Here is a 24138-nt window from a genome sequence, read left to right on the forward strand (position 1 = left end):
CGGACCGCTCACTGACCCCCAAATCGGCACAAGCAGCAAAAAGGGGGGGGGGTAGGAAGGGCTTTTTCCAGTCCCCCTCCTCTGCAACAGCCTCTGGGGGAAAGAAGGGATGATACGCCTCTTCGGGTCCACGTGTCTCCATTGGGGGGCAGGCTTGCTCTCCATACACATTTCTGGTGCCAGAATTTCATAGACCCCTGGATCCTCTCCATAGTATCCATGGGGTACTGCCTACCCCTCCAATCCTCTCCTCCCTCTTCCCCTCCACTCTCTCAAGTTGGGACAGCAATTCTTCTGGCAGAGATCAGGTCACTTGTAGAGAGCCAGGCTTTGGAGGAAGACCCAGCCTCCCAGCGAGGCTTGGGCTTTTACTCCAGGATTTTCGCCATTCAGAAAAAGAATCGGGCGGGCCTGAGAGTTGTGCTGGATCTTTCCACCCTCAACCTCTCCTTACCTTGCCGATCCGAAGGACGAGGCACAGAGTTCTGGACTGCCTGGATGTCCGGTGTGCCCTGAAATTCTACCTTGGCAGGACCAAGGGCTTCTGCAAATTAGACGCCTTGTTTGTCACTTTTGGAGGTGCGAGACCAGGCTACCATGCCTCCTAGGGCTCCATATCCTGCTGGATGGTTTCGGCCATCAAAGAAGCGTACGAGGGCCAGCACAAGCCGCTTCCGGCAAACATGCACGCCCACGCAGTCAGGGCCAAGGTAACGACCATCGCATTCCAGGGCCATGTCCCTTGCCAGGTCATAAGCAGGGCGGCCCCTTGGTGGGCCACCCCCTCAGCTTTCTGCAAGCATTACTGGTTGGATGCCGGGTCTAGATCTGATGCGGCTTTCGGTCAGGCGGTTCTCAGGAACCGATTTACTTAAGGAGGGTCTCCTCTCCACCCTGGGGCTACATTCATTTGTAATCGCCCATGCAGTATGGAGGAAAGGGGACTGGACGTAAGAGTAATTATAAGTTGCTCACCGTAGTGACCAACGTTAGTCCTTAGTCCCCTTTCCTCCATTCGTCCCACCATCCTCTCCCTAATAATACTGGAGTCACTAGGCAATGTTAAATCTTTTGTCTACGCGTCAATGGGGACTGAGGTGTGGCGCCGGAGGGTGGAGTCGGACAGCGTATGCTCCCAAGGCCGTACCCCTGCACGCCTCTACATTTAAAGGGGAAGGTTTTTTCTGGTGAAAAAGGTTCTGTCTCCTGTCCCTTGGAAGGGACGCCCATGCAGTATGGAGGAAAGGGGACTAAGGAATAAGAGTACGTTGGTCACTACAGTGAGTAACTTATAACTTCTACTCCAAACATTTTGTTAATAAACATGTTTTTCGTGATGGAAAAACACTGTTGTGCTCCATTATGTCCTGCAAAAAATGTATAAACACTGAAATACACAGATTTTTAAAGTTTGTAAAAACACTGGAAAATGACCACTGAAATTGAAAAAAATCTGAAAACCAGAAACCCTCCATATAGCATTCTTCTGAGAAAGGAGTTAAGCTCACCTTCATAACACAGACCTTTCCTTTTTAAATGATTCCCATTCTGCCAAATGTCAATTTCCATACTGAAGACGGATGAGCCTCCTTGCAGTGCTGTCTGGTTCTTTTGGTTCCTTTAAGAAGGTTCCCCCAAGTTCTGATTGGTATTCCAAACTATGGTGCAGCGTATCAAGGAATTATGTTAATTAGCCCCTCTAAAAACAGAGTTTTCAAATACCAAATTGGTTACCTTTCCTCCTTAAGCACAAATATGCAGTGGTCTCCTCTTTTTATTAAACTATTTCAATATTCTTAATTTCTGCAACTGCATGATTTATTTAATTTAGCTGGCTAAATATTGATGACCTCCTTGTTTTAATTCTAATGTTAATTTAGTTTTTCGTTCACTAAGATGGATGTTTATCCCACATATTGCAGTCCGATTTTCTTCCCTCAGGGAGAATTGTCCCTAATAAGGAATGCCAGGGGTCTGATAGGTATGACTGTAAGGATCTGCATAAAGCAGATTCTTCCCAGACCCGTTGAGCACCTTTCCACAACAGCTTGTCTGTAATGTGGTAGTTGTAAATCTCAGGCAGAATGCCTCCACCTGGAGCCAGAAGTGTGCAACCTTTCCTACAATCAGATGTGCTTATGCATGTTACATGGGCTTTTTGGGAAAATAGTCTGATCCTGCAGATGCCCTATCAGCTGCTACTAATGGCTGAAACTCCCCACAACCTGGGTACCAGAGGGAGGAAATTAACCTTGACATACATTTAGCCCAAACTGACTACAGTGCTTTGGGGGTCAACATGCACACCATGTGGGTCATGGCCTTCCTTCCCACATACAGGGAGGGATTGAGGAAGTTGTGGCGGCCCTGGCAAAACCTGCAGAGGCTTCCCCAGTGGAGACAACTTCAGGGGCTAGAGTTTCCCTGCTACCCCGGAGGGAATCATCTTTTCTGCCTATCGAGAAGACCTCCGTGAAACCCCAGCAGGGAAAAGAGGGGGGGGGGCGCGTGATTGCCTTCACGGACACGGATACCACCTCTGAGAAGTTTGAGCAATCCAGGGCCCATGGGAAGGATCCCAACGAGGAAGATAGGACCGCAGAAGACACCGCGCAACAACTGTCGGTCCCGTTGCAGCCGGTACCCTTACCGCAGGACAACTCGGGAGCTATCCTGATGGCGATACAGAACCTGTGCACGGAGAAAAGGACAAGGATACCCTTACCCCCCGCCGATGACCCAGTGGAGCCTGGTCCGTCGAGGAGCCCGACTAGCAAGTGGAGACGAGTCCATCCTCCTCCCCGCTTTCAGCCTTCACCCCCATCCCCTCCTCCGAGGGATGAGACTGGAACAGAGACGGCAACGACAGGGACGGACGACGACGGTGGTGATGACGGAATGGACCTCCCTTCACCACCTCTTCGGGTCCCTCCCTCACCCCCCTATCCCCCTCATCCCCCCCCCCGACGAAATTGGCTCCTTCCACGCCATGATCGCCAGGCCATCTGAGCTCTTCCAGCTCTGCCCCGAAGAACAGAAGGGAGGTTTCCTCTACCAACGGCGGGAGGCCAAGAGGAAGACTGTCCTCTCAATCCTGTTACTGGATGACATCTGGGACGAGGGGCTAGCGCTCCTGAAGAACCCGTCCACGGCTCCTGCTAGGAGGGACCGGTACGAGAAGAAGTACCGAGTCCCGGACTCCGCCCCTATGTGTCTCAGGGCACAGCGGTCCCTGGATTCGGTGGTCTCTGCGGCGGCCAAGAAGATAGCGGCGGGGGCGACTGCGTCAACTTCAACATCCCCACTGGACGTCGAGGGGAAGAAGCTGGATGCCATGGAACGATGGGTCATCGACCTCGCGATCGTGGCACACTACGACAGGGAGCTGTGGTTCAAGATCGCTCCCCTTCTAGACTTCATCCCGGACGCCAAGAGGGCTAAGGCGCTGGATATCCTACAGGAAGGCGAGGTGGCTTCGGACCACACCATCACGGTGGCCATGGACATCGCCGACACCGTATTTCATCAGATGGGCAACAGCGTTTGCCTTTGCCGGCGCGGTTGGCTCAAGGCCACTGACTTCCGTCAGGATTTGCAGACCAGGGTTCTGGACATGCTCTTCGACGGGAACAACCTGTTCGGCAAGACAATGGACGAGTCACTGCAGGCCATCAAGGCGGTCACCGAGACGGCTCGGGCCTTGGGTGTTGTTCAACAGCGACAGCCGTCCTTTCGGAGCTCCGGAGGCAAACAAGGTGCCTCCAAAAGATTTGGTGGCGGTTCCTTGTCGTACCGCCAAGCGGCCTGCTCCTTGTCACAGGAGGCCTACAGAGGACGCGGCAAGACAAGGAGGATCCTGTCGTCGTCGCTAAGGTGGCAAGGCTGCAGCGAAACAGGACTGAACCGGCCGTGTCGTCTGGCCCCCACCGAAGCACCCCAATTCGTCAGCGTGTGGGAGTCCATCTCCACCGACTGTTTGGTGCTAGATGCCCTGGCACACCCTGGAATTCTGAAAGAGGTGTCCCCGCATTCCACCCGTGGCCAAAAAGGAAAACCACACCCCACAACTTCTTGTGGAGGTACGAGCGATGTTAAGAAAGGGAGCCTTAGAGCTCGTCCCAAAGAGGCTCCGGAGTGTACTCGCGATACTTCCTCGTCCAAAAGAAGACCGGTGGGTGGCGACCCATCCTGGACCTTCGTCGTCTAAACAAGTACATCAAGTCCCAGAACTTCCGGATGGGCACCCTCCAGCACATGCTGGGACACCTGGAGGAAGGCGACTTCCTATCGTCGCTGGACTTAGAGGATGCCTACTTCCACATCCCCATCCTAAAGGGACATCGAAAATTCCTGCAATTTGTAGTCCAAGGGTGACACTATCAGTTCAAGGCCCTTCCCTTCGGATTGAAGTTGGCGCCCAGGGTGTTCACCAAGTGCCTAGCACCAGTGGTGTTGCGGCTGCGCCTGCAGGGGATCCACATCTACCCCTACCTGGACGATTGGCTCATCCGAGCAAGGTCAAGAGAACTCGCCGTCGATCACACAGCGACGACTGTCCAACTTCTCATGGATTTGGGATTCTCGATCAACTTCGCGAAATCCCACCTTGTACCGTCGCAAGTCGCCCCGTTCCTGGGAGCCAGGCTCAACACAGTGGCGCGATTGGCTTCATCGGAGGAGGAGAGGACGAAAGCCATCTTGGGCAAGGTACAACGGCTGTTGATCATGGACGTGGCCAGGGTGAGGTCCATCAAGTCCCTACTCGGCATGATGTTCTCGTGCATCTACCTCGTGTGCCTATGCAGGCTGCGGATGCAACCCCTACAGGAGTTCCTCAACGCCCATTGGAGGCAAGCGGCAGGCAGCTTCGAAGACAGGATCTCTCTCAACGAGACTTTCCGACAAGCGATCCGGTGGTGGGGCAACCGCGCGCACCTAGCGGCGGGCATGGACTTCCAGACCCTGGTGCATCAGGAAACAGTGACGACGGACGCCTCCCTGGAGGGATGAGGAGCGCACTCCGACGATCTCCATGCAAGAGGCCTCTGGCTCCCGGAGGAGAGATCTCTACACATCAGTGTCCTGGAGCTCCGAGCCATGTTCTGGGCCCTCAGGTTGTTCCTCCCGACCCTCAAGGGCAGGGTGGTAAGGATCTTCACCGACAACACCACCACAATGTTCTACAACTGGAAGCAGGGGGGCACCAGATCCCAAGCCCTATCCAAGGAAGCGCAGGACCTGTGGCACTTGGCCGTCGGCCAAGGGATGTTCCTGGTACCCTTCCATCTGGCAGGAATAAAGAACACCATTGCCGACTCGCTCAGCAGGGAGCTACGCTCGTGCCACGGCAGGATCAGGTGTGAACTTCGGCAGGATCAGGTGGATCTCCTATTCCGACAATGGGGCAGTCCCCAGATGGCGTTCGTCGCCGTCGCAAATAAGTCTTAAGTAACGGAGGTTCGCCAGCAGGTTTCCCCAGCCAGGGAGCATGGGCGATGCCTTCTCATTCCCCTGGGACGGCCTGTTCCTGTATGCGTTCTCCCCATTGCCATTGCTGCTACGACTCATCAGTCAACTCAGACGGTCCCGGTGCAGGATGATCCTCATCACACCAGCATGGCCGAGGCAGATCTGGTTCCCGGACCTTCTGGACATGTCAGCGTCCCCTCCGGTCAAACTTCCGACGGACACGGATCTTCTCGCCAGGGAAGGAGGGCGCCATCTTCCATCACGACCCAGGATCGTTTAACCTGCAGGCCTGGCTACTGCAGCACTGGAGTTCAGAGGGTACGATATCCCGGCGGACTGCAAGGAGCTACTTGCAAAGGCCAGGGCGTCCTCGACTCTCAAGTGCTGTGGACACAAATGAAAGAGGTTCTCTGTCTGGTGCCATGCACAGAAGATTAACCCTCTACGCATTACTTCCCCTCAAGTGGTGCCGTACTTGGTATCGCTGGCCAAGGCGGGGCTGGCACATGCCTCCATCAAGATCCATCTGGCGGCTATCTCCCGCTACACCAGAACTCTGGGACGATCATCTCTGTGGTCCCATCGCCTGGTGAAGGAATTCATGAAAGGACCTTTCCGATCGTTCCCGCCGGTGAAGGCTCTGGCCCCGGCGTGGGAGCTCAACGTGGTGCAAGCCAGACTCATGAGGCCGCCATTCGAGCCTCTGCATGCGGCACCGTTGAAGTTCTTGTCGTGGAAGATGGCATTTCTTGTGGCCATCACCTCTGCACGACGAGTGGGAGAGATCCAGGCCCTCTGGTGTAAACCGCCATACCTGACATTCCATCAGACGAGGGTAGTGCTGAGGACGCACCCCTCCTTCATGCCCAGGTGCCGTCTGACTTCCATCACAACGAGCCCTTGGTGCTACCCGTTTTCTTTCCGTCGCCGACTGAGAGGACTTTGCCCTCGCTGGATGTGGCTAGAGCGCCGAAGCTCTACGTGGACTGCACAAAGGACCTTCGGAAGACATCACAGCTGTTTTTGAATTTTGGACCTGTGAACCAAGGGAAGGCCCTCTCGAAGGCTTCCATTTCCAGATGGCTCTCCGGCTGCATCATGCACTCACCGGTTGGCAAACCGACTGTTGCCCGGCTGTCTGAGAGCCCATTCAACCAGAGCGATCTCTGCTACCACGGCATACTTGTCTGGTGTGCCCCTGCTGGACATCTGCAGGGCTGCTACGTGGAGATCGACGCACACCTTCACGAGATTCTAGTGCGTCGACCGGGATTTCAGGGAGGGACTTATTTTTATTTCTATCGTCCAGATATTCGTTTTGATAAATGATGCTGAATTTTCACAAATATTACGTTTCCCATGTATGCTTTGCTGTTTAAGAGGAAATTTAAATGCATTGCGTATGATAGTCATGCCATCTGTACTGTGATTTCAATGCCTCTCCTGCATCCATCAAATCTGTTGGATTTATTTATTGGGCATTTGTATAGTACCTATGTTTCCAGGCGCTACAAGACATGATTGGGGCTGGGGCGGGACAAGCGAAGCAAGAAAGTCAAACAAAAACGGTTATATTGGTATTGTGACAATCCTACCATGCAAGTACTTGAGAAGGCGGTAAGCGCAAGGGATGAGGGGGTAGAGGGAAAAGTACAGGAGTGGGGTGCCCCAGGGAAGGGGGCAGGTTAGTGTTGGGCGGGCCAAGATGGCAAGTGCCAGGGGGAAAGGCAGGATGAGTGCGGTAGGCAGGGAGGACCACATTGGGCTAGTCCGGGAAAGGGAGCCTGATGGCAATGCTTGCAAAGGATGCAGGGGGGACTGGTGGGGATTGGTCTGGCCCCTGTGTGACTCTGACGGAACCAGTCGCAGAGGGAGAGTTAGCACGGGAGAGGGAAGGAAGGGGAGAAAAGGAAAGTCTTCTAAAGTTTCCAGAACTTTAGAAGCTCGAAGGGGGAGGGAGGAGCCAGCCGAGGAAAGGGATCTACCTCCCACTCTCTGCTTAGAGAAACGTGTGACTTGCAGTGAGTTGGAGCCAGTGGACTCTGGCCGGGAGGTATTTAGGGAGGGAAAGCTGGATGTAAAGGAGGCCCAGACAGCCTTGTGGATGATGCAGAGGGTCTTTAATTTGTCATTGCGTTCACTGGGAGCCAGTAGAGATGTTAGGGCTGTAGAGATGCGGTCCCTGGGCTTGAGGCCAAGGATAAATCTTGCAGTCCCATTCTGAATTAGTTGGAGGGGGCGAAGGGAGGAACGAGGCAGATTGAGTAAGAGGCTATTGCACTAGTTAGCCTAAATTGAACCAGGATTCTGGAGACCTTGAGCTTACGGAGGAAGGTGAGGAAAGGTACAATGCCCCTGAGAAGGTGGAGCTGAAAGTTGGACTCTTGGCAAGGTCTGTGATGTGTGGAGAGAAAGAGAGTCAAAGATGATCCCAAGTTTTTTTGCCTCACAAGTGGGTGAGGGCAGGGGGGACCCAAGGAGTCTGGCAGAGAGAGGGAGGGAAATAGGGAGCAGGCGTTCCAATGAGTAGGATCTCTGTTTTACTGGCATTAAGGCAGAGATCATTGGAAGAGCACCATGCCAGAATAGCAGTCATGTATGAGGGAGGAGGAGGAGGAGGTAGAGGATGGCAGCTTGAAAGAGAGCTCTTTTGTCGTCTTCATAGCACTGGAAGTGAGGGGAGAGAGTGGAGATCAGGTGGGCCAGAGGGGTCAGTTAGATGTTAAAAAGCCATGGCGATAGAATGGAGCCCCGCGGGATGCCACAGGTAGAAAGTGTGATTGAGGAGAGAAAAGGACCCATTTGTACTATGGAGAGTCTCTTAGAAAGGAAGGATGTAAGCCACGCCAATGCCCTGTCCGTGATGCCTAGGGTATCATGGAGACGGTTTATGAGGATGAAGTGGTTGACTGTGTCAAAGGCAGAGGAGAGATCGAGGAGGATCAGAACCAAGGGAGAGTCTGAATCCAGGCTGGAGAGTAGGTATTCACAGGTGTTCAGGAGCAGTTTCTGTGCCCATGGCAGCCCTGAAACCGGACTGGTGGTCATGGAGGTAGTCTGGCATTTCGGTATGGAGGGGCAGTTGGGGGATGACAAGCTTCATGAGTTTTCCCAAGAAAGGGGTGCAACTATTGTTTCTAATTTTGTATTTATGCATACCAAACACATTTGTTCTACAAAGCCCCAAGTTATCAGCAATCTATTAATCATTCCAGTCTTCCATTTAACCATTCAGGGTGTCTATAGCCCAAAATGAAAGTAACAACATCTGCCTCCAGTAAGCCTGCATCTCTGAGACCAGCACTGCGGGAAACCTGATTACATCTTGGCCGAGAATGTTCTAGTGTCTGCAACTCTCACCCTATGGTGTGCAGAACACTTAAAAGTACACATTCTTTCCTTCCATTTATTTAATCATGATCGCAAATTACATTATGCATTTTTCTGATAGCTGAGCCAGGTAATATCACAAATATACTAGTAAGCCTATTGTATCTGGCCAAGACAACAAGATATTTTAAATTAGAAGCATAACAATATATAACAGTATATAGATCAGGTGTAGTACAGTATATCATAGATGCTCTCCGTACAAAGTTGTTCTACCATATACCAAGTCGTAGTGCGCTATATCTAGTCACATAATCCTATAATCGGCATGGGGGATTCGGTATAGGCACGCCAATGCAGAGGAACAGGAGAATTCATTTAACTGTATCCCCTATGAGTTCCAGGGTGCCTCCTCTACCACTAAGCATTTGTTTATTTTTATTTATTTCTACCGCTCCAGAGCCCGCATGCATCAGGGCGCCACATGTACACGCAGAATCACTTATACAAACAAGTCACGGGGCGACATGAATCTACGGATTTTCAGGCGGGTTTTGGCTTAGATTAAGGGGGGTTATCTAAACAAGTGGGTCTTGAGTTTCTTTCGGAAGGTAATGTATGAGTCTGTCTAAATGAATGCAGGATTCTGGCCCGATCTCGTAGGGTATGCTGCAGAATTTATTGACCTTCTCAGGGTTTGTATATCCCCGCCGAGTAAGTACGGGGCTATCCATTCATAGCCACAAAGATTAAACAAATCTCTGATATTCCCAGACAGTCTGCCATTTGGGGTTGCTAGTGCTTCTTATTTCCTTCCCTTTCCAGCACATACAACTAGGATGAAATGCTCTCCCATCTGGAGGCAGCTAGCAGGCCACTGACCTACCATGTTTCTAAAATACTTTTCCTGGCAGCCAAGAGAGTTGTGCAGATAAGCCCCTTTTGTCCACTGCTCCAGTCTCCAGCAACGGAATGCACCCCACACAGTATTAGTGCTGGCTCCATATCAATACAGGGTTCAAATTTGAGGGGAGCTGGTAGCCATTTAGCTCCTGCTTGTAGCCTAAGAGAGGCTAAACTTCTTTTGGCTACCCATGTCAACTGATGCTGAACAAAAGCACCTATGTGATAATCTATAAATAAACATTTACACATCTATATGACATTTGAAGCATAAGGTGACGTACATGATGGCCAAAATGATGATTGCATCTTATGTGGAGGTTAAATTTGCGGAACGGTATGTACTAGCTCCATCTTCCCTAGTGGTAGCTGGTTAATGCAATATAACCAGGAGCTGTGTTTAGCTCCTGTTCATCAAATCTTTATTTAGTTTCCTGTATTGTAACAGTGGACCATAGATTCAAGCTCTGTAAGCACACGTTTCCAGAACAATTGAGTGTCTGGAGCCCCAGAACATATTCCCTAACATTGCCAAATGTTCACAGCCTCTCCCAACACTCAGGTTGGTATAAGGCCCATGTGATAGAATCTGGCAAGCGCTTAATAGAATCATTGAATTATCTTAAATTGAATCTAATGGTTTTTCAGGAGTTTTGTGATTTTAAGTGCAATGCCAGCACATTGTCTAGACAGTTTGAGTAGGAATCTTACACTATCTCTCTAAATAGATATGTATAAATAAGTGCTTTATTTCAGAAAATTCTGAATCCCTCTTGAGAACCAGCTGCAAAGGGGGATCGAATCCTTGGTGGGTTTCCGAAGCATTTCTGCGTATCAGACCTGATTGCCCTATGCCATAACTCTCCTTCTGCAATGGGCCATTTTATTGATTAAATGACTGAGATCCCTTTTTGATTCTCAGTAATGGCTTCTAGAAGAATGCATTGCCATTCTTTCACAGACTCATCTTTTGCGTGCTGCAGGGCCGGTAGCATATTTCGTCCTTCAGCCATGCAGGTGGAATGTGCCTATCAATTTTTAACCGTCTACATGATTTACACCAGCATTTTAGAGCAGAACGGTTTGTATGGTGAGAACTAAGCAATGCCAGAACACCATGATCGGGAATGGCCAATATTTCAGGTGGAAATGAGTAGCTCATTACTTTCACTTCCATTAAGCTCCATGTCATTTTTTTCTTTTGGATTCAACCACCTTCTGATATAACTAATGTGTACAGAAATCTCATAACTACCAGTTCGGCATGGTTAACCCACCAACCAGTTTAGGTAGTTTGAGAGTTGGGGCCTTAACCCAGCGCTTCCTAAATATTTAATGACGGAGGATAGTAATTTAAAAAGGGCCTCTCCTCCAAGATCCCAAGGAATATCTAGTCTATCCAGTATTCAGATTTTCAAGCTTGAATTCATGTCTGGCAATTAGACCATATTCAGCAAGGATGTTATTGGGAGCCGCAATTGCTCTCGTGGAATGTGCCAAATAGAACGACATTCTCCACGTACTATGAAATTGTGTTGACAAACTCCCCCTTCAAAAACAAATCTCCCCTTCTCTCACTCTCCCCTCTCCCCTCTCTCCCTCTCTTCCCCTCTCCCTCTCTCCCTCTCTCCCCCTCCCCCTCTCCCTCTCTCCCCCTCTCCCTCTCTCCCCCTCTCCCTCTCTCCCTCTGTTCCCCTCTCCCTCTGTTCCCCTCTCCCTCTGTTCCCCTCCCCCTCTGTTCCCCTCTCCCTCTGTTCTCCTCTCCCTCTGTTCCCCTCTCCCTCCCCCTGTTCCCCCTCTTCGTCTCTCCCCCTCTTCCTCTCTCCCTCTCCCTCCCTCACTTTCCTTCTCTCTCTTCTCTCCTCTCCTCTTCTCTTCTCCCTCTCTCTCTCTCCTCTTCTCTTCTCTCTCCTCCAATGTTCTGAACTTTCACAGAAATAGCTGTTTAGGAAGGGCATACAGTAACTGAAATAAAGGGTAACCCTGTTTTATGACATACAGGGAAAAGGAGCAGACGAATTCCCGTTAGTGAGTAGTACTGAAGGTTTATGTTCCGTGTATAGCAAACTGACTAATTGAACAAATCTCTCTCAAATACCAAACCTCTATAGTATGTAAAACATGCGATCTAATCTGATGAAATCGAATGCCTTTTTTTGTTTCAAGCCGCAAATTTGCTTCAGATGGCTCTTGTGAAGAAGAAAAAAAACAGGTGCAAAAACTTTGTTGACAAAGTACCTACCACACACACAGTTTGGTCCTAATGTGACAAGGCTGGGGTATCCCTCTTCTAGCGTTCGCACAAGACATTTGGCAAGAATCTTACTTTCAGCATTTATATGGGAAATGGGTCTGTAAAAGTTGCATATATGCTGGACTCCTACAATAGTTGCACCATAAACGATTGCGAAAGATATCCTTAAGCAGAACGCTCTGATTTAATAAAAGCTGTATAAGGGATAAGACAACAGCAAATTTGTGATAGGTCAATAGGCACACCATTTGGTCCAGCTGCCTTCCCTTTATTGATACTTTTAATGGCTGTAGCTATCTATGTTCCTTCCCTGTAATGGGAGAATTCAGGCTTACCAGTTGCTTTGAGAGGCACCTTGGAAGAAAATAAATCAGTAGAAAATCCACAATGCACCCAGGAATGAGCTTTGGAAATGTTCCTAATATGATTTAAATTGTTTGTTAATGGTTATTGTATCATAGTGTATTTATTCTTTAGAGGCTACGATTGATTTTATAGCATTCACCTGTTGCTAACATCTTATGTCAGTAACCCCAAAGGACACACTCATTCTTCAAAGAAAGTATGTGTCTGTGTCTTGCGAAGTGCTTACAGGCTCTTGCCACAGAAATCCTTTTACTTCCCCTCTTAACTTAGCCTATGCAATACTTTCCGAGCACCATTATTTTTATGCTATTATTCAGCTTTTTTACTTTGTAATAGGACATAATCTCATGAGCTAGAGTGCCGGAACAGAGCGCAATACATTGCCCACAAATAAACACTGAGCATCCTAGCAGAGGCCCAGTTGCACTTTCCTGTTTACATTGGTTTCACAGAATTGCTCTATGGCTGTGTAACGTCCATACACTGTATATCTGTGCATTCATGCATTGTAAGATGCATTGTAAGATTTACATCCAATGTAGGAGTTGCCTAACCAACCGAGTAATTATCATGTGCAGTGTAACTGAACCATGATTATAAAGTGAAATTGAGAGAATTTTTGTGTCTGTTACATATGGCACTAAGGTATTTGGGAATAAACACATGTCAAGCTTGGCATAGCTCTTCTGGGTGCAACTATAAAATGTAAAATGTGCCACTTGGGCGTGAATCATCCTCCAGATATCAACATGTATGCCAAGAGCTTCATAAAGTCACCCTGAGCTTTTGCATCACTTTGACACCTGCCTGCACCAGCTGGTTTCTTGCCCTTCTAGGCTAGTACCATGTTAAAAGCCCCATCTATCAACGCAATTAGAGTACAAATACCAGCACAGTTTTAAATCAGTTCAAATTAAATCAGTTTCTTACATTGCGCTTCATGCCGGACTACAACCTCTAAGCTCCGTTCCGGGACCAGGAACCAAGCCTGTGCTGCTCAGTGTCATCTCGTTTCCAAGACCAGAACATAATGCACAATGAAAATAAAGATAAAAGTACATACTGCAAGAACCTTGAGGGTATTCTCACTTCTAAACCACCTGGATCCTCTTCTTAGGTGGTCAGGGAAAGGCCATTGCTCTTGAATCCCGACCCTGGGGCTGGAGAAGTGAGGGAGGATCACCTGGGTGGAGGGTCCTTTGGGATTGGGAGTAGGGTACACACAGGCGAGACATGGTATCCCCTTTTCCCGTTGAGTACCAACCTACCCCCGTGCCCCAAACCTTTATGGGTTACTATAAAGCTGTTCTCCTCATTTCCCCACATGTGACTCTTGACAGTACTGGGACGAGGAAGAGGTGACTACGAGTAGTGAACACTACACCACTAGACCAGCATGGGGTCCTTGGTAAAAGGATACAGCCATTTTGGGACTGTATGAGGAGCTGGGATGCCGGCATATATCCTAGAGGACTTGCGGGACCAAGAAAGAGAGGGCCGTGTCATTTCCGCAAGTCTGGAGCATCCTTGATGCTGGGCGAGCAACACGAGCTGCGGGAAAACCAGGAGCACTTAGGACGCCGTCCACGTCCATGAAGCGGAGTGCCGGCGTGCAGAGGGAAGCACCCGTCAGACGAGCTGGGCTCGTAGTGTTGGACTTCCCAGCCTCAGAAGGACTGAGGAAGCCCCCGAGACGAGACACCTGAAACCGTTGAGTATCGGGTGAGGAAGCTCGAACATCAGGTTCTCCTAACAGACCAAAGTAAAGTAGCGGTCTGTGAAATTAAGTAACGCAGATGCATATTGAATACCAAACTAAATGGAAACTTCAAATTAAGCGAAATATACACATATTGAATGCCAAACTGAATGTAAACTTTAAATTAAGCAAAATAAATGTACATTGTTGAAATGAATGGACACTTAAAATTTAAGCAATAGGCGTGCATATTGAATCCTGAATATATTGAACTACGAATTGATTGAAACCTTGAAACTAAGCACATTGAATGTTAAATGGAATAACACCTTATGGGCAACGCAGATAACTGAGAATCACCAAGTGTCCATGTGAATGCAACCCCAAAATGAACTTTTATGTGTGAATGCAGTGCAGCAAGGCTAAAGACTGCCAAGAGGTGAGTAACACGTGATGACAGAGCCATTAGGTTGACAAAGGGAAGCCACAAGAGTGTAATACAGCACATAACGCCAAGAGGCCGATACAGTGAAACTTAATGAAGATGATTTGGTGCACAGTAGCCAGTGCCAAAGAACCTGTGTGGACTGACGAGCCCACGGATCGTGGTTGTGCGATGTGATGTGTGGACCGTGTCGTCTGACAACTGTGCCTAGACCAGGGAGTCCCATGAGAAATCTGAAGATGTCTAACTTACTAGGCACCAGGGATCTGTCATCCAGGTTGGCAGGACACAGCCATCGCTATTGGATTCCAGTTCATATGGGTGGACCAGTTGGGGAGGATCACCTGGATGGGGGGGTCCCTCGGGGAGTGGAAGTGGGATGCTGACGGGTGGGACACCCCTTCCTTCCAACACCTTTTCCCCATCCTACGCTGTAGGATATTTTGACGCTCTACCAGCCCACCCCCCTTTCCCGACACAAACACTTTGTTACACCGTAACAGACAGCGGACTAACACCTGAGCTGTTTAATAATCTCACACACCTGGTTGCCCATTACCTACCCCACAGGGATAAAAGGCGGAGTGCGAGAGCATACTACAAGCAAGGCCGAACGCACGAGGAGACAGCTACTCCAAACCAGCAGTTCAAACGAAGGAGAAAGGTGGCGAGACCTGGAAGGACAACGAAGAGGGAACTGCCCTTACCCTTTTCAACTCGGACCCCCAAAGCCTCTGAAAAGGCAATTACAATACTCGGAAGTGCAGCTGATGTGTGGAGTGACCGATGTAAACCGTACACAGGGGCCTCCTGCATTGATAACACAGACAGGGATGCATGCTGGCTACCGTGGTACCATCCTTGACTCCAGAAGCAAGCCAAGCCAGCGGACCCGACAGTCAGTGAGTCAGATGGAGCTGATAGCGAGCTGAATAATATTGAGCCCAAGGTTGCAAGCAGCAACGTTAGAAGATCCCAAGAACTTGAGAACAAAGAACTTGTGTGTGTGTGTTTTAACTATTGGGGAAAAGGGCCAGCTGCAGAGTGTTCAGGCGCTGCAGGGGTGCTCATTCAAAGGACCCCTTTTCCTTGAGACTGCAAGTACCAGAAGGCCCTAGGAAAGGGCGGCGTGAGGTGTCGGAGTGATCCTACAAGGGTCATGTCAAATCCCTGCACACTCGAAAGTCTGACCCATTACCAAGAGAAAGCTAAGGGAAGTAAGTCCTGCATCGTGAGAAAATAAAGTGAACTGTATATTTGGCAAGTGTGAACCCGACAGAGGAATACTGAAAGAAAGCTAGGAAAAGGGAATCCATGCTTTCTGTTGGACGAAGCAAATTCCGAACTGTAATAGGAAAACATGAACTTTGTTAGAGGTTCTTGAATATTGCATGTTGCATTTAAAAGGCCGTAGTGAACCTGATATAGGGAGGCCCATTTTGCAAGGAGGATCCGAGCTCAGCGGAGGGAGATCCAAGGGGCGAAGAGCAATCGCCCAAGGTACAAGATTACCGAAAGAACTTCTGTTTGTTTCTACGAGTTGGGGTGAAGAATAATACACCCAGGAACAGCGCGTCAATGAGAGTGCACCCGGTTCAATGTTGTCAACAGAGTTGTTTGTTTAAAAAGACATTAAAGCTCCTGAAGGTTACGAGCAATATGTGAGAGGTTGTAGTGAACCAGACGGAGGGAGGCCTAGTGTTGTAAAGAGGATCCGAGCCCAGTGGAGGGACGTCCTAAGGGCGAGAAGCAGTCGCCCGGAGGTGCAAAAATACCGATGGAACTTTAGTTTGTTTGATCCATCAGGCATTCTAAGGCAAGATACTTTTCAGTGAAGAGTCTGGGCCCCTGAAGGTGCTGATATTGTTGAACTGGAATTGTGAACCTCGTGCTGGAGAGGACTAGGAGTGTGCTGTGCTCAGAAGTCCCACCTCGTCCCGTGCTAAAAACATGAGGAATCATTTTTTGAACACTTCTTTCTTTTCTGGTGAACATAATCCCACACTCTTTTTCTGTAACTTAACAGTAAGGATTGGCAATCGTTTTTAGTATAGGCCCTTTTTGTATTTGACAAGACACCACTAGGACTGCCTTGTTATATGATGGTCATAGCTTGCTCCCATCCTAGATCTAGGTTTAGATAAGGGGTTTATCTCACCCATTATAAAGTTCAATAAATACCCTTGAACTGTGATCATTTGTGTCTGTCTTTACTGTTGCCACCATGAGTTCCTTACAGTCCTAAATGCTGAAACCAAAGACATTGTAAAAAAACCAATCAAAACACTAAGTGAACTGGTGAGGCAAACCAGAAGGAGGGTCAAGTGGACTTCGAGGTGTGAAACCTTTTGAAAAGACTGAAGCAAGTATAGGTGGTGAAGCTAAAGTCTTGGGGGGAAGGAAGCCCTGAGACTTGAGAAACAACACACTTTGTCTTGAGAACGGAGCCTCAAGAAGATCTTTTCATTTTGAACTGTGTTGCTTGGAACTTGGGCAAGGGAAACCTGAGGATTGTTTGGAACTGTATTGCCGTGAACTGGAGAAAGGTAATCTTGAGACTTTTTGTGTAACTTTCTTACCCTTTGGGAAGAAGAGCAGAAAGGAAGCTAAGAGCTGGAAGTAGCTGAGAACTTTGTGTTCAATGCCACTTCTTTTATTATTGACATCCCTACACATTGTTTAGTTTTAGTGGTGACGGCAAGAATAGGTTTTGGACACAAACAGACTTTGAAGTTGAACTCTTTGACTCAGTCTTTCCTTAGTTTTATTCAGGTAGGGAAATCCCACCTTGGCATAGGACAAGTAAGGCCTTCTACCATCCTGACATTTGACAGCGCCTTGATGCCTGCGGGCTGTGTGAGCACTTTAAATAAAATGCAAAAAAATAAATAAAATTTAAGAACATGTTTTTATTTAGAACTTTAAGTCTGTTGTCTGTGTCTTACTTCATGATGCCTTCACATACGATAACAGGAAACACAGGGAGCGAGACATAAGCAACATGGTCAACAATAGCATGATTTGGCATATGCAAGTATTAATATCATTAGGACATTGTAATGGGCTGGCACTATTGTATACAACATTGAGAGTTTGTTAGCTATCTCTTTTGTGAAACATCACGTTAGTATTTACTAAGACATGACATTTACAAAGACAGTGAAATTGGGCAGGTATCAGTGGTGTTGGTATTTCCAAGTTTCATTTGTTTCTCTTCATTGTAATAAACCTATCCTTATTTAAAGCATACAAGCCGGAAATGGAGGAATTAGCAGAAAGGCAGCGGACAAATATATGGAAAGATGTTGCATATGCAATACCGGTGCTGTTCAAAGTGTCATGTTGAAAAAAAACGAAATAAATATTGCACCATGCCAGCAGATTTAGTGCTCTTTTGCTCTCAGTCCATACAGGAAAGTGCTCTTCTGTCTCAAACCGTTTCTTTTGAGGTATACTGACCATTAATGTTATCTGAGAGATTTCCAAATGACTGCCTGGCATTTAACTGACTTTTCTGCAACCCCATTAAGATATTCAGTTCGCCTGTTGAAAAGTCTCTCGATTTACAAACATTCCTACAACCAATTTTATCAACAGATTTAGCTCTCGGTCTATGCCCCATATGGAGTCCTCACACATCTCTCTATACTCCCTCTGGCAGACTGCCACACAGGGGAACTGGAGTTAAAGTTCCTCTGGAAAGTCTCTAAAGTGGAGAGGGTGGGCATGTTGCTCTGCCTGTCACACAAATGACTAGCTCAGTCCTACGGGCCTCCTCAAGTTGTGAATTCAAATTTCTCCATAAGCATTTCCCATAGGGATAAACCATGCTCCCCTTTCTATCATTCGCATTACTCCTCTCCAGTATACACATCCATGAACCTTAGTCTGTTATTTAAACAGGAATTCTATCGGGCAATAGTTCTTTTTGTAAAATCTGCACTCCGTTTTTGCCTCTGAGTTGTTCCATAGTATTCAAATGAGAAGACAAAATTTGGCCAAAGCCGAATAGCAAACTATTCAGCCCAATAGCTTTTTTCAGCCGGAATTCAGCCAATTACTTACTCGAAGCGGAAGTTTGCTACACCACTATCTATAACACATACATACAGCTTGACCAGATCCTATAAGTTCCCATTCCCCAAAAGGCAACAGGCTCCTCATGCCACCTCCCTGACCAAACACCCCTTTTATGACATCACACTATCCATTCATTTTTAAAGTACTTGATACCAAAACACCAGCAATGCTTCTCTGGTGGGACCTGCAATGTTGGAGGTTGCAATGATCAACCTCCGAAACCCAGTGGAATAAGCGATGTCACACTCTATATGACTGCCTTCACATGAGCATCATCTATATTCACAGAGCCTTACATGGCCTGGGTCTACTCTGACTATTGGACTTGTGAGTCATTCTTCAAACTCTGCATTTCCTAAATCACCTGAAATTCCCCTACTGTATTGAGCCGGCCTATTCCTGTTGTCTGTGTTTGTAATCGATGGTGGTATTTCCTGTCTTTATTGGGGCATGTTTCAGAATGGATTACATAGTTCTGGTGCAGAAATTGTAAATGTTCTTCATCTGTGCCAATTGTCTTTATATTTGAGATGGAAGGTCGCTGGGAATTTAAGGTAGCAACGCAGTAATTAACCTTTGAGAGCATCGAACATTGCATTGAACTCCCTTCTTCACTGTAAGAGATCTACTGAAAAGTCATTAAAGTGCCCACCACCTGTTGAATTTTCTCTGCTGAATTATATGCTCTGACAATGTTGTCAACTTGACAGTAATTATTTTCTGATCTCCCATGGCCAGGTCTGGTATTGTGGCTTGGTCAGATTTCTGGAGCCTCTTTAAAGAGCCTGACCAAGTACGCTTGCAGGTCTTGGCCCACTGCATCTTCGGGCACACCTGCCCACCCACATGATCTTCTTTGCACACTTTTCTTGTTTATCTACCTTTGCATTGAGGCACCATATTACTAATCGAGTTCTGAGGCCAATTTTCCATAATTGTCTTTCCTGGAACTTCATGCAATGCTAATTTTCATCAGTCTGGACTTTTTGCGGTGTCATGGGAGTGTTTGTACTTAATCGCCGGCATAATGCCCTGAACTGTCTGGTTCGTTTCCTTCATATTTTTCTTCATTACTTTCATCTCCTGAAAATTGTCAGCAAGTTGTGAATGTGTATGCTCCTGCAGCCAGCTCTTTGCCACCTTCCTCCAGGGGTGTGAGCTCTTGGTAGACATTTGGCTATTCGCGTTTGAGTCTGATTTTGATGTGTGTGTGTGAAGACCTATACCATATTTGTTCTGGTCACCTTTAATTGTGTGGCTGATCCATGCTCTCCCCTACAGCAGTTTGAGCTGTGGCGACTTCAGATGCGCTGATTAGCTCATCATGATATCAGGCCCAAGCATGCTATCACTTCTTAGAACAGCCGAATATTAAGGGCATTGTTTTTATGCAGCCACCTCCTGTAGTCTTCTCCTTGAAGAATGCTAAATTAATATGTATAGCTTGATGGTTCCACATCGTTGGGATGCATATGACTCGAATTCTACCAAATCCCAAAAGAGCTCTTCTGTATTAGAGCACAGATGGGGTGCTTCATGTATTCCAACTGCTGTTGCAGATCTGCACTAACTTTGTTGTCATGAAGAAAAATGCCCACACCCAGAAGAGCCTCAGCTATAAAGTAAGATCTAGTCTGTTAGTCCTTGCCGTTAGTGAAGATGGCAGCTGCCAAAGGTGCCAAGACATTGAAATAGGATCTTTTCCGATGCTGGATGAATGTGTACCAACCTCAAGCTCCCTCCAATTCACACGATCTGGTGGGTGGAGAGCTGAGCTGCAAGATCATTCATCCACTTAGTGGTCACAACACGTGCCATTGCGCGGGTGGTGTGCTCACCGGATCACTTCTCCCAACGGGGGAAGTGTCTGACACATGCTCCAGGCAGGATCCCAGTGGAGACAGTCTGCGCTTAATCTATGACCTCAGCAGATTATCATTAATGGTATCCAGACATTACCCGGCCACCTTCAGCCTGCCAGGACCGAGTGGCAGCTGCGTCCGTCCCAGAGCAAGTCTTAGGCTGGGGGAACTGGACACCTCTCAGTGAAGGCTCCTTTTCTCTGAAAACCTCAAAACAGAACCGCCATCAGGATGAGGGACACTCAAAGTATTTGCCTCATTAATTCTCCCATGTTTGGGGGAGGTGCGAGGGGAAGTCTGGCGTCCCTGAGAGTCTTTGTAAGGAGCCAACATCCAGGTCCCCCCTCGGATATAACTAGTTTGAAATGATTATAGTAAAACTGTTTTTTTATTTCCTGTTACTGTGATTTTATTTTTAAGCAGCAGGCGGGCTGGGCTCGGTTCGGAGGAACATCAAGAAATATATTCCCTCCAATGAGTACATTTCAGAGGCCTTCCTTACTAAACACCAGTTAGATCCCGAGGAGGGACATAAACGCTTGTTTTCTAATTTAGGAAATATAGGTGCATCCGCCTCAGGTTTAGTTTGTGCTTGCAGTACCTTCAATTGGGCATGCAAAGCAATTTAATTTGTGGAGCTTCTTTAGGGGCACATAGCATGTGAGGAGTTTGCTCACTGCTGAAATATGTTGAATTTGTTGAATCTGCAAAGCACTGGGTTGAATCCCAAAAGCGCAGACTCAGCCTATTATTTTTCCAAGATCGGCCAATTGAGTTGAGCATTATATTAAGTAACATACATTGCTTTGAAACTCCAAAACCTGATAGAAAGCACTGTATAACGTTATTTTCCATTGCCCCATTCCACTTCCTTAAATCATCCTGTAGGTCAACGTGATTAAATGTGTTCAATAGCTATTGGGAAGAACTGCACAGTAAAAGTGGTTTACTACAAGCAGACGTTGGATGTTTGACGATGGGATTGCTTGTGCATCACTCAGTAAAAAATGCTCCCAATGTGTAGAAGAGTACACTTTTCAGACATTGTGATGTAGAACGGGCTATTATTGTAGTGATTCTTAGATTTGTTTACCATTAAAAATAAGTCTGCAAGAAGCTTCTATACATTTTAAACACATCTGTTCGACTGATTCTCTCTGAGTTTTGAAATCTCTATTTATTTGTTTGCTATGGGTCAGTTAATTAATACAGTCAAGGGGGTATGTTCACATCACCGTCCTCAAACGATCTGTACCCACCCGTTCTGTTCTATTGGGATCTTGTTAACCGCTTGGAATTGGTCATTCACGTGTGGCTGCTCACTTTCGTAGTGGTCAAAACCGATTTACAGATGGTTGCCTGATTTCTGTAATGGCCCATATATGCTTAAAATCAATGTATGGCAATTAACACAAATGAATTCCCTGTGGTTAAAAAGTGTTCATTCAAGCATCACCATCCACGTTTTTTGTTTCAGTAACACATTGCATTTTTCAGTGTGTAAACCTAGTCATCTTTGGCAATTTACAATATTTTTGTTGAATTTGTTTATCCCACCCTCGTCAGATTTGGGAGTCAGTGCATAGTTAAATGCTGGGTTTTCGGTGGAATTTAACTCTAAACGAACACCTGGGCAATCGACCCAGTTATATTATGCTGCCTTAAGTACTGTTGGAGATTTTCAACTTTTTTTCTAGCATTCCTTTCCATTTAAAACTTTACAGATTGTTTTATGTCCACCATCTTGCGCCAATAAATGTTTTATATCTCTGCTCTGCAGCTAGACAAAATATGTATCGAGGCTCCATTACTCTGTTTAATTTTAACAAGGATAGTGGGTATGGCACTGGGTCGAGCCAGCATATATTTACTGTACGTTATTTACCCACTGCCACCAATAATTAACCAGTTTGACTTCGATCAAAATGTAACCTTGGTATAAGTGTCCTGTTGTGGTTTTAAAATACTCAGTGAAAATGAACTAAACATGTTAAACACAATATTATGTTCGAGAAATGAATAGAAATGTGTTAACTTTTTTTCTTCCCTTGGCAGGTGCTGCTAACTCTACTACCACTGTGAATCCTACCAAATTACCTCCACACACAGGCACCTTTGATGCAGCGAGTTTCATCGGGGGCATTGTTCTCGTGTTGGGAGTGCAAGCAGTAATCTTCTTCCTTTATAAATTCTGCAAGTCCAAGGAAAGAAATTACCATACTCTCTAAGACGTGCCATACAGCTACTGCCGACACCTCGCCAACAGTTATTTGCTCAAACCAAAATCATTGCCTGTCTAGAGATTTTCTCAAGAATGGCAGTGTTTTCGAACATCCTAGCAAAAGGATGATCCTAGGACACTTTCCAACAAGACTGGGAAAAAAGTGCATATTTAAGTGCCCAAACTTGCTTGCATGAAGCCTTATGGCCATCTTGCATGTTTTAGTGGATGCAACAGTTTGTTCTTTTCTTCCTTAATATGCCAAATCTGCGATTGTTCACTATATCATGAAAGCAGTGTCAAAATGTGAAAATCTCATAAGGAACAGTAGTGGCAATTACAGTGGTTGGTTCTTGTTCTAATGTAGCATGCTACAATCCTATTCTGAATGTACTTTTATCAACATTTGATGTAAAGTAAGCAGAGAACAAGTAAAGGCGCATCTTTATGGAAATTTAAATACACAATAGTAAATGACCAAATAAGTATGTCAAATTGGGTAAATGAGGCCTACTCAGCAAAATCAGAACGTGCAATCCTTTTTTTTCTACATTAGAGGCTAAATGAAGTATTGTACATTGTCCAGTTTTTTTAGAGTTAAAAAGCATCACCATATAAATGGTGAGTAAAATAGAGTGCCTTAAGGATCAGTGACCGTCGAATTTTCTTTAAATAGCATTTGCCATATTTGTAGCTGTTGCCAAGGAGAATTAAGTTTGTAAGTGGGGGGGCAGAGGGGAGTCGGCTGTTAAATTAAAATGACGAAACCTATTCGGATGTCCGGTTAATCACACAAGGCATTGTTTTTTCATATATATGACAGTTTATTGCAGTGTGGGTGTTAGGTACTTGTTTCTGAACATAGTGCTTCTCTGTACTTAAGATAGGAGTTTATCTTGGTGAAACAAAATAGCAGAAGGTCTAGTGGGTACTACAAACCGGATTTGAAGTGATTCTCTTCATACTTTTAACATTGTTGTACTTGATATCCTCTGATTTTCTTTGAAAATGCAAAACCTGTATGAGAAATGTAAGGCACCTTTTTGCTTATTTGGGAAAATCTTTAAATGTTAATGTGCTCTGTGGTATTTTCTCATTGATTTTTTTTTTTCTTCTGTTTAATTTCAGTGCAATGATTTTCTTTTTGGTGCCAGTTTAGCAGTGTGGTTCAAAATCTTAAATCTTTATTGTGCATTTTTTAGTGATAGTTTAAACGTTTGCCCATAGTCAAGAATCTAACAAAATTAAAATCTTATTTTACTTCCAGTAGATGTGTGAAGCCTTCTTGGGGGGGTTTGGGGGGTCAATTTGGGATTTTCACCCCAAAGGTGCATGTACAGCCTTAGTACTGTGTGAAATGGGAAGCTCGAACTCTCAAGGTGTGGTTTCACAGTGGCTACTTTTTCTAACCAAGGTTTACATGGACCTCACTTAAAGTTGTCGGAATATCGGTTTGGACCTTATTGGGGCAGTAGTGAAAGAGTAGTGACATTTTTTCCCTAACAAAAG

General features: G+C 46.6%; 1 protein-coding gene across 1 annotated transcript in view; it reads left to right on the forward strand.

The window, feature by feature from the left end:
* The window catches only part of CD164 (CD164 molecule), a 693925-nt gene extending 670030 nt beyond the window's left edge, over positions 1-23895 (forward strand). Inside the window, exon 7 of the mRNA XM_069606541.1 lies at positions 22464-23895. Coding sequence (XP_069462642.1) covers positions 22464-22636 — 173 coding nt within the window. The 3' untranslated portion in view covers positions 22637-23895. The remainder of the gene's footprint in view (positions 1-22463) is intronic.
* The last annotated feature ends 243 nt before the right edge of the window (positions 23896-24138 follow it).

The sequence above is a fragment of the Ambystoma mexicanum genome, chromosome 4p (genome assembly GCF_040938575.1).
Source record: "Ambystoma mexicanum isolate Mex_15411 chromosome 4p, UKY_AmexF1_1, whole genome shotgun sequence".
Classification (NCBI taxonomy): domain Eukaryota; kingdom Metazoa; phylum Chordata; class Amphibia; order Caudata; family Ambystomatidae; genus Ambystoma; species Ambystoma mexicanum.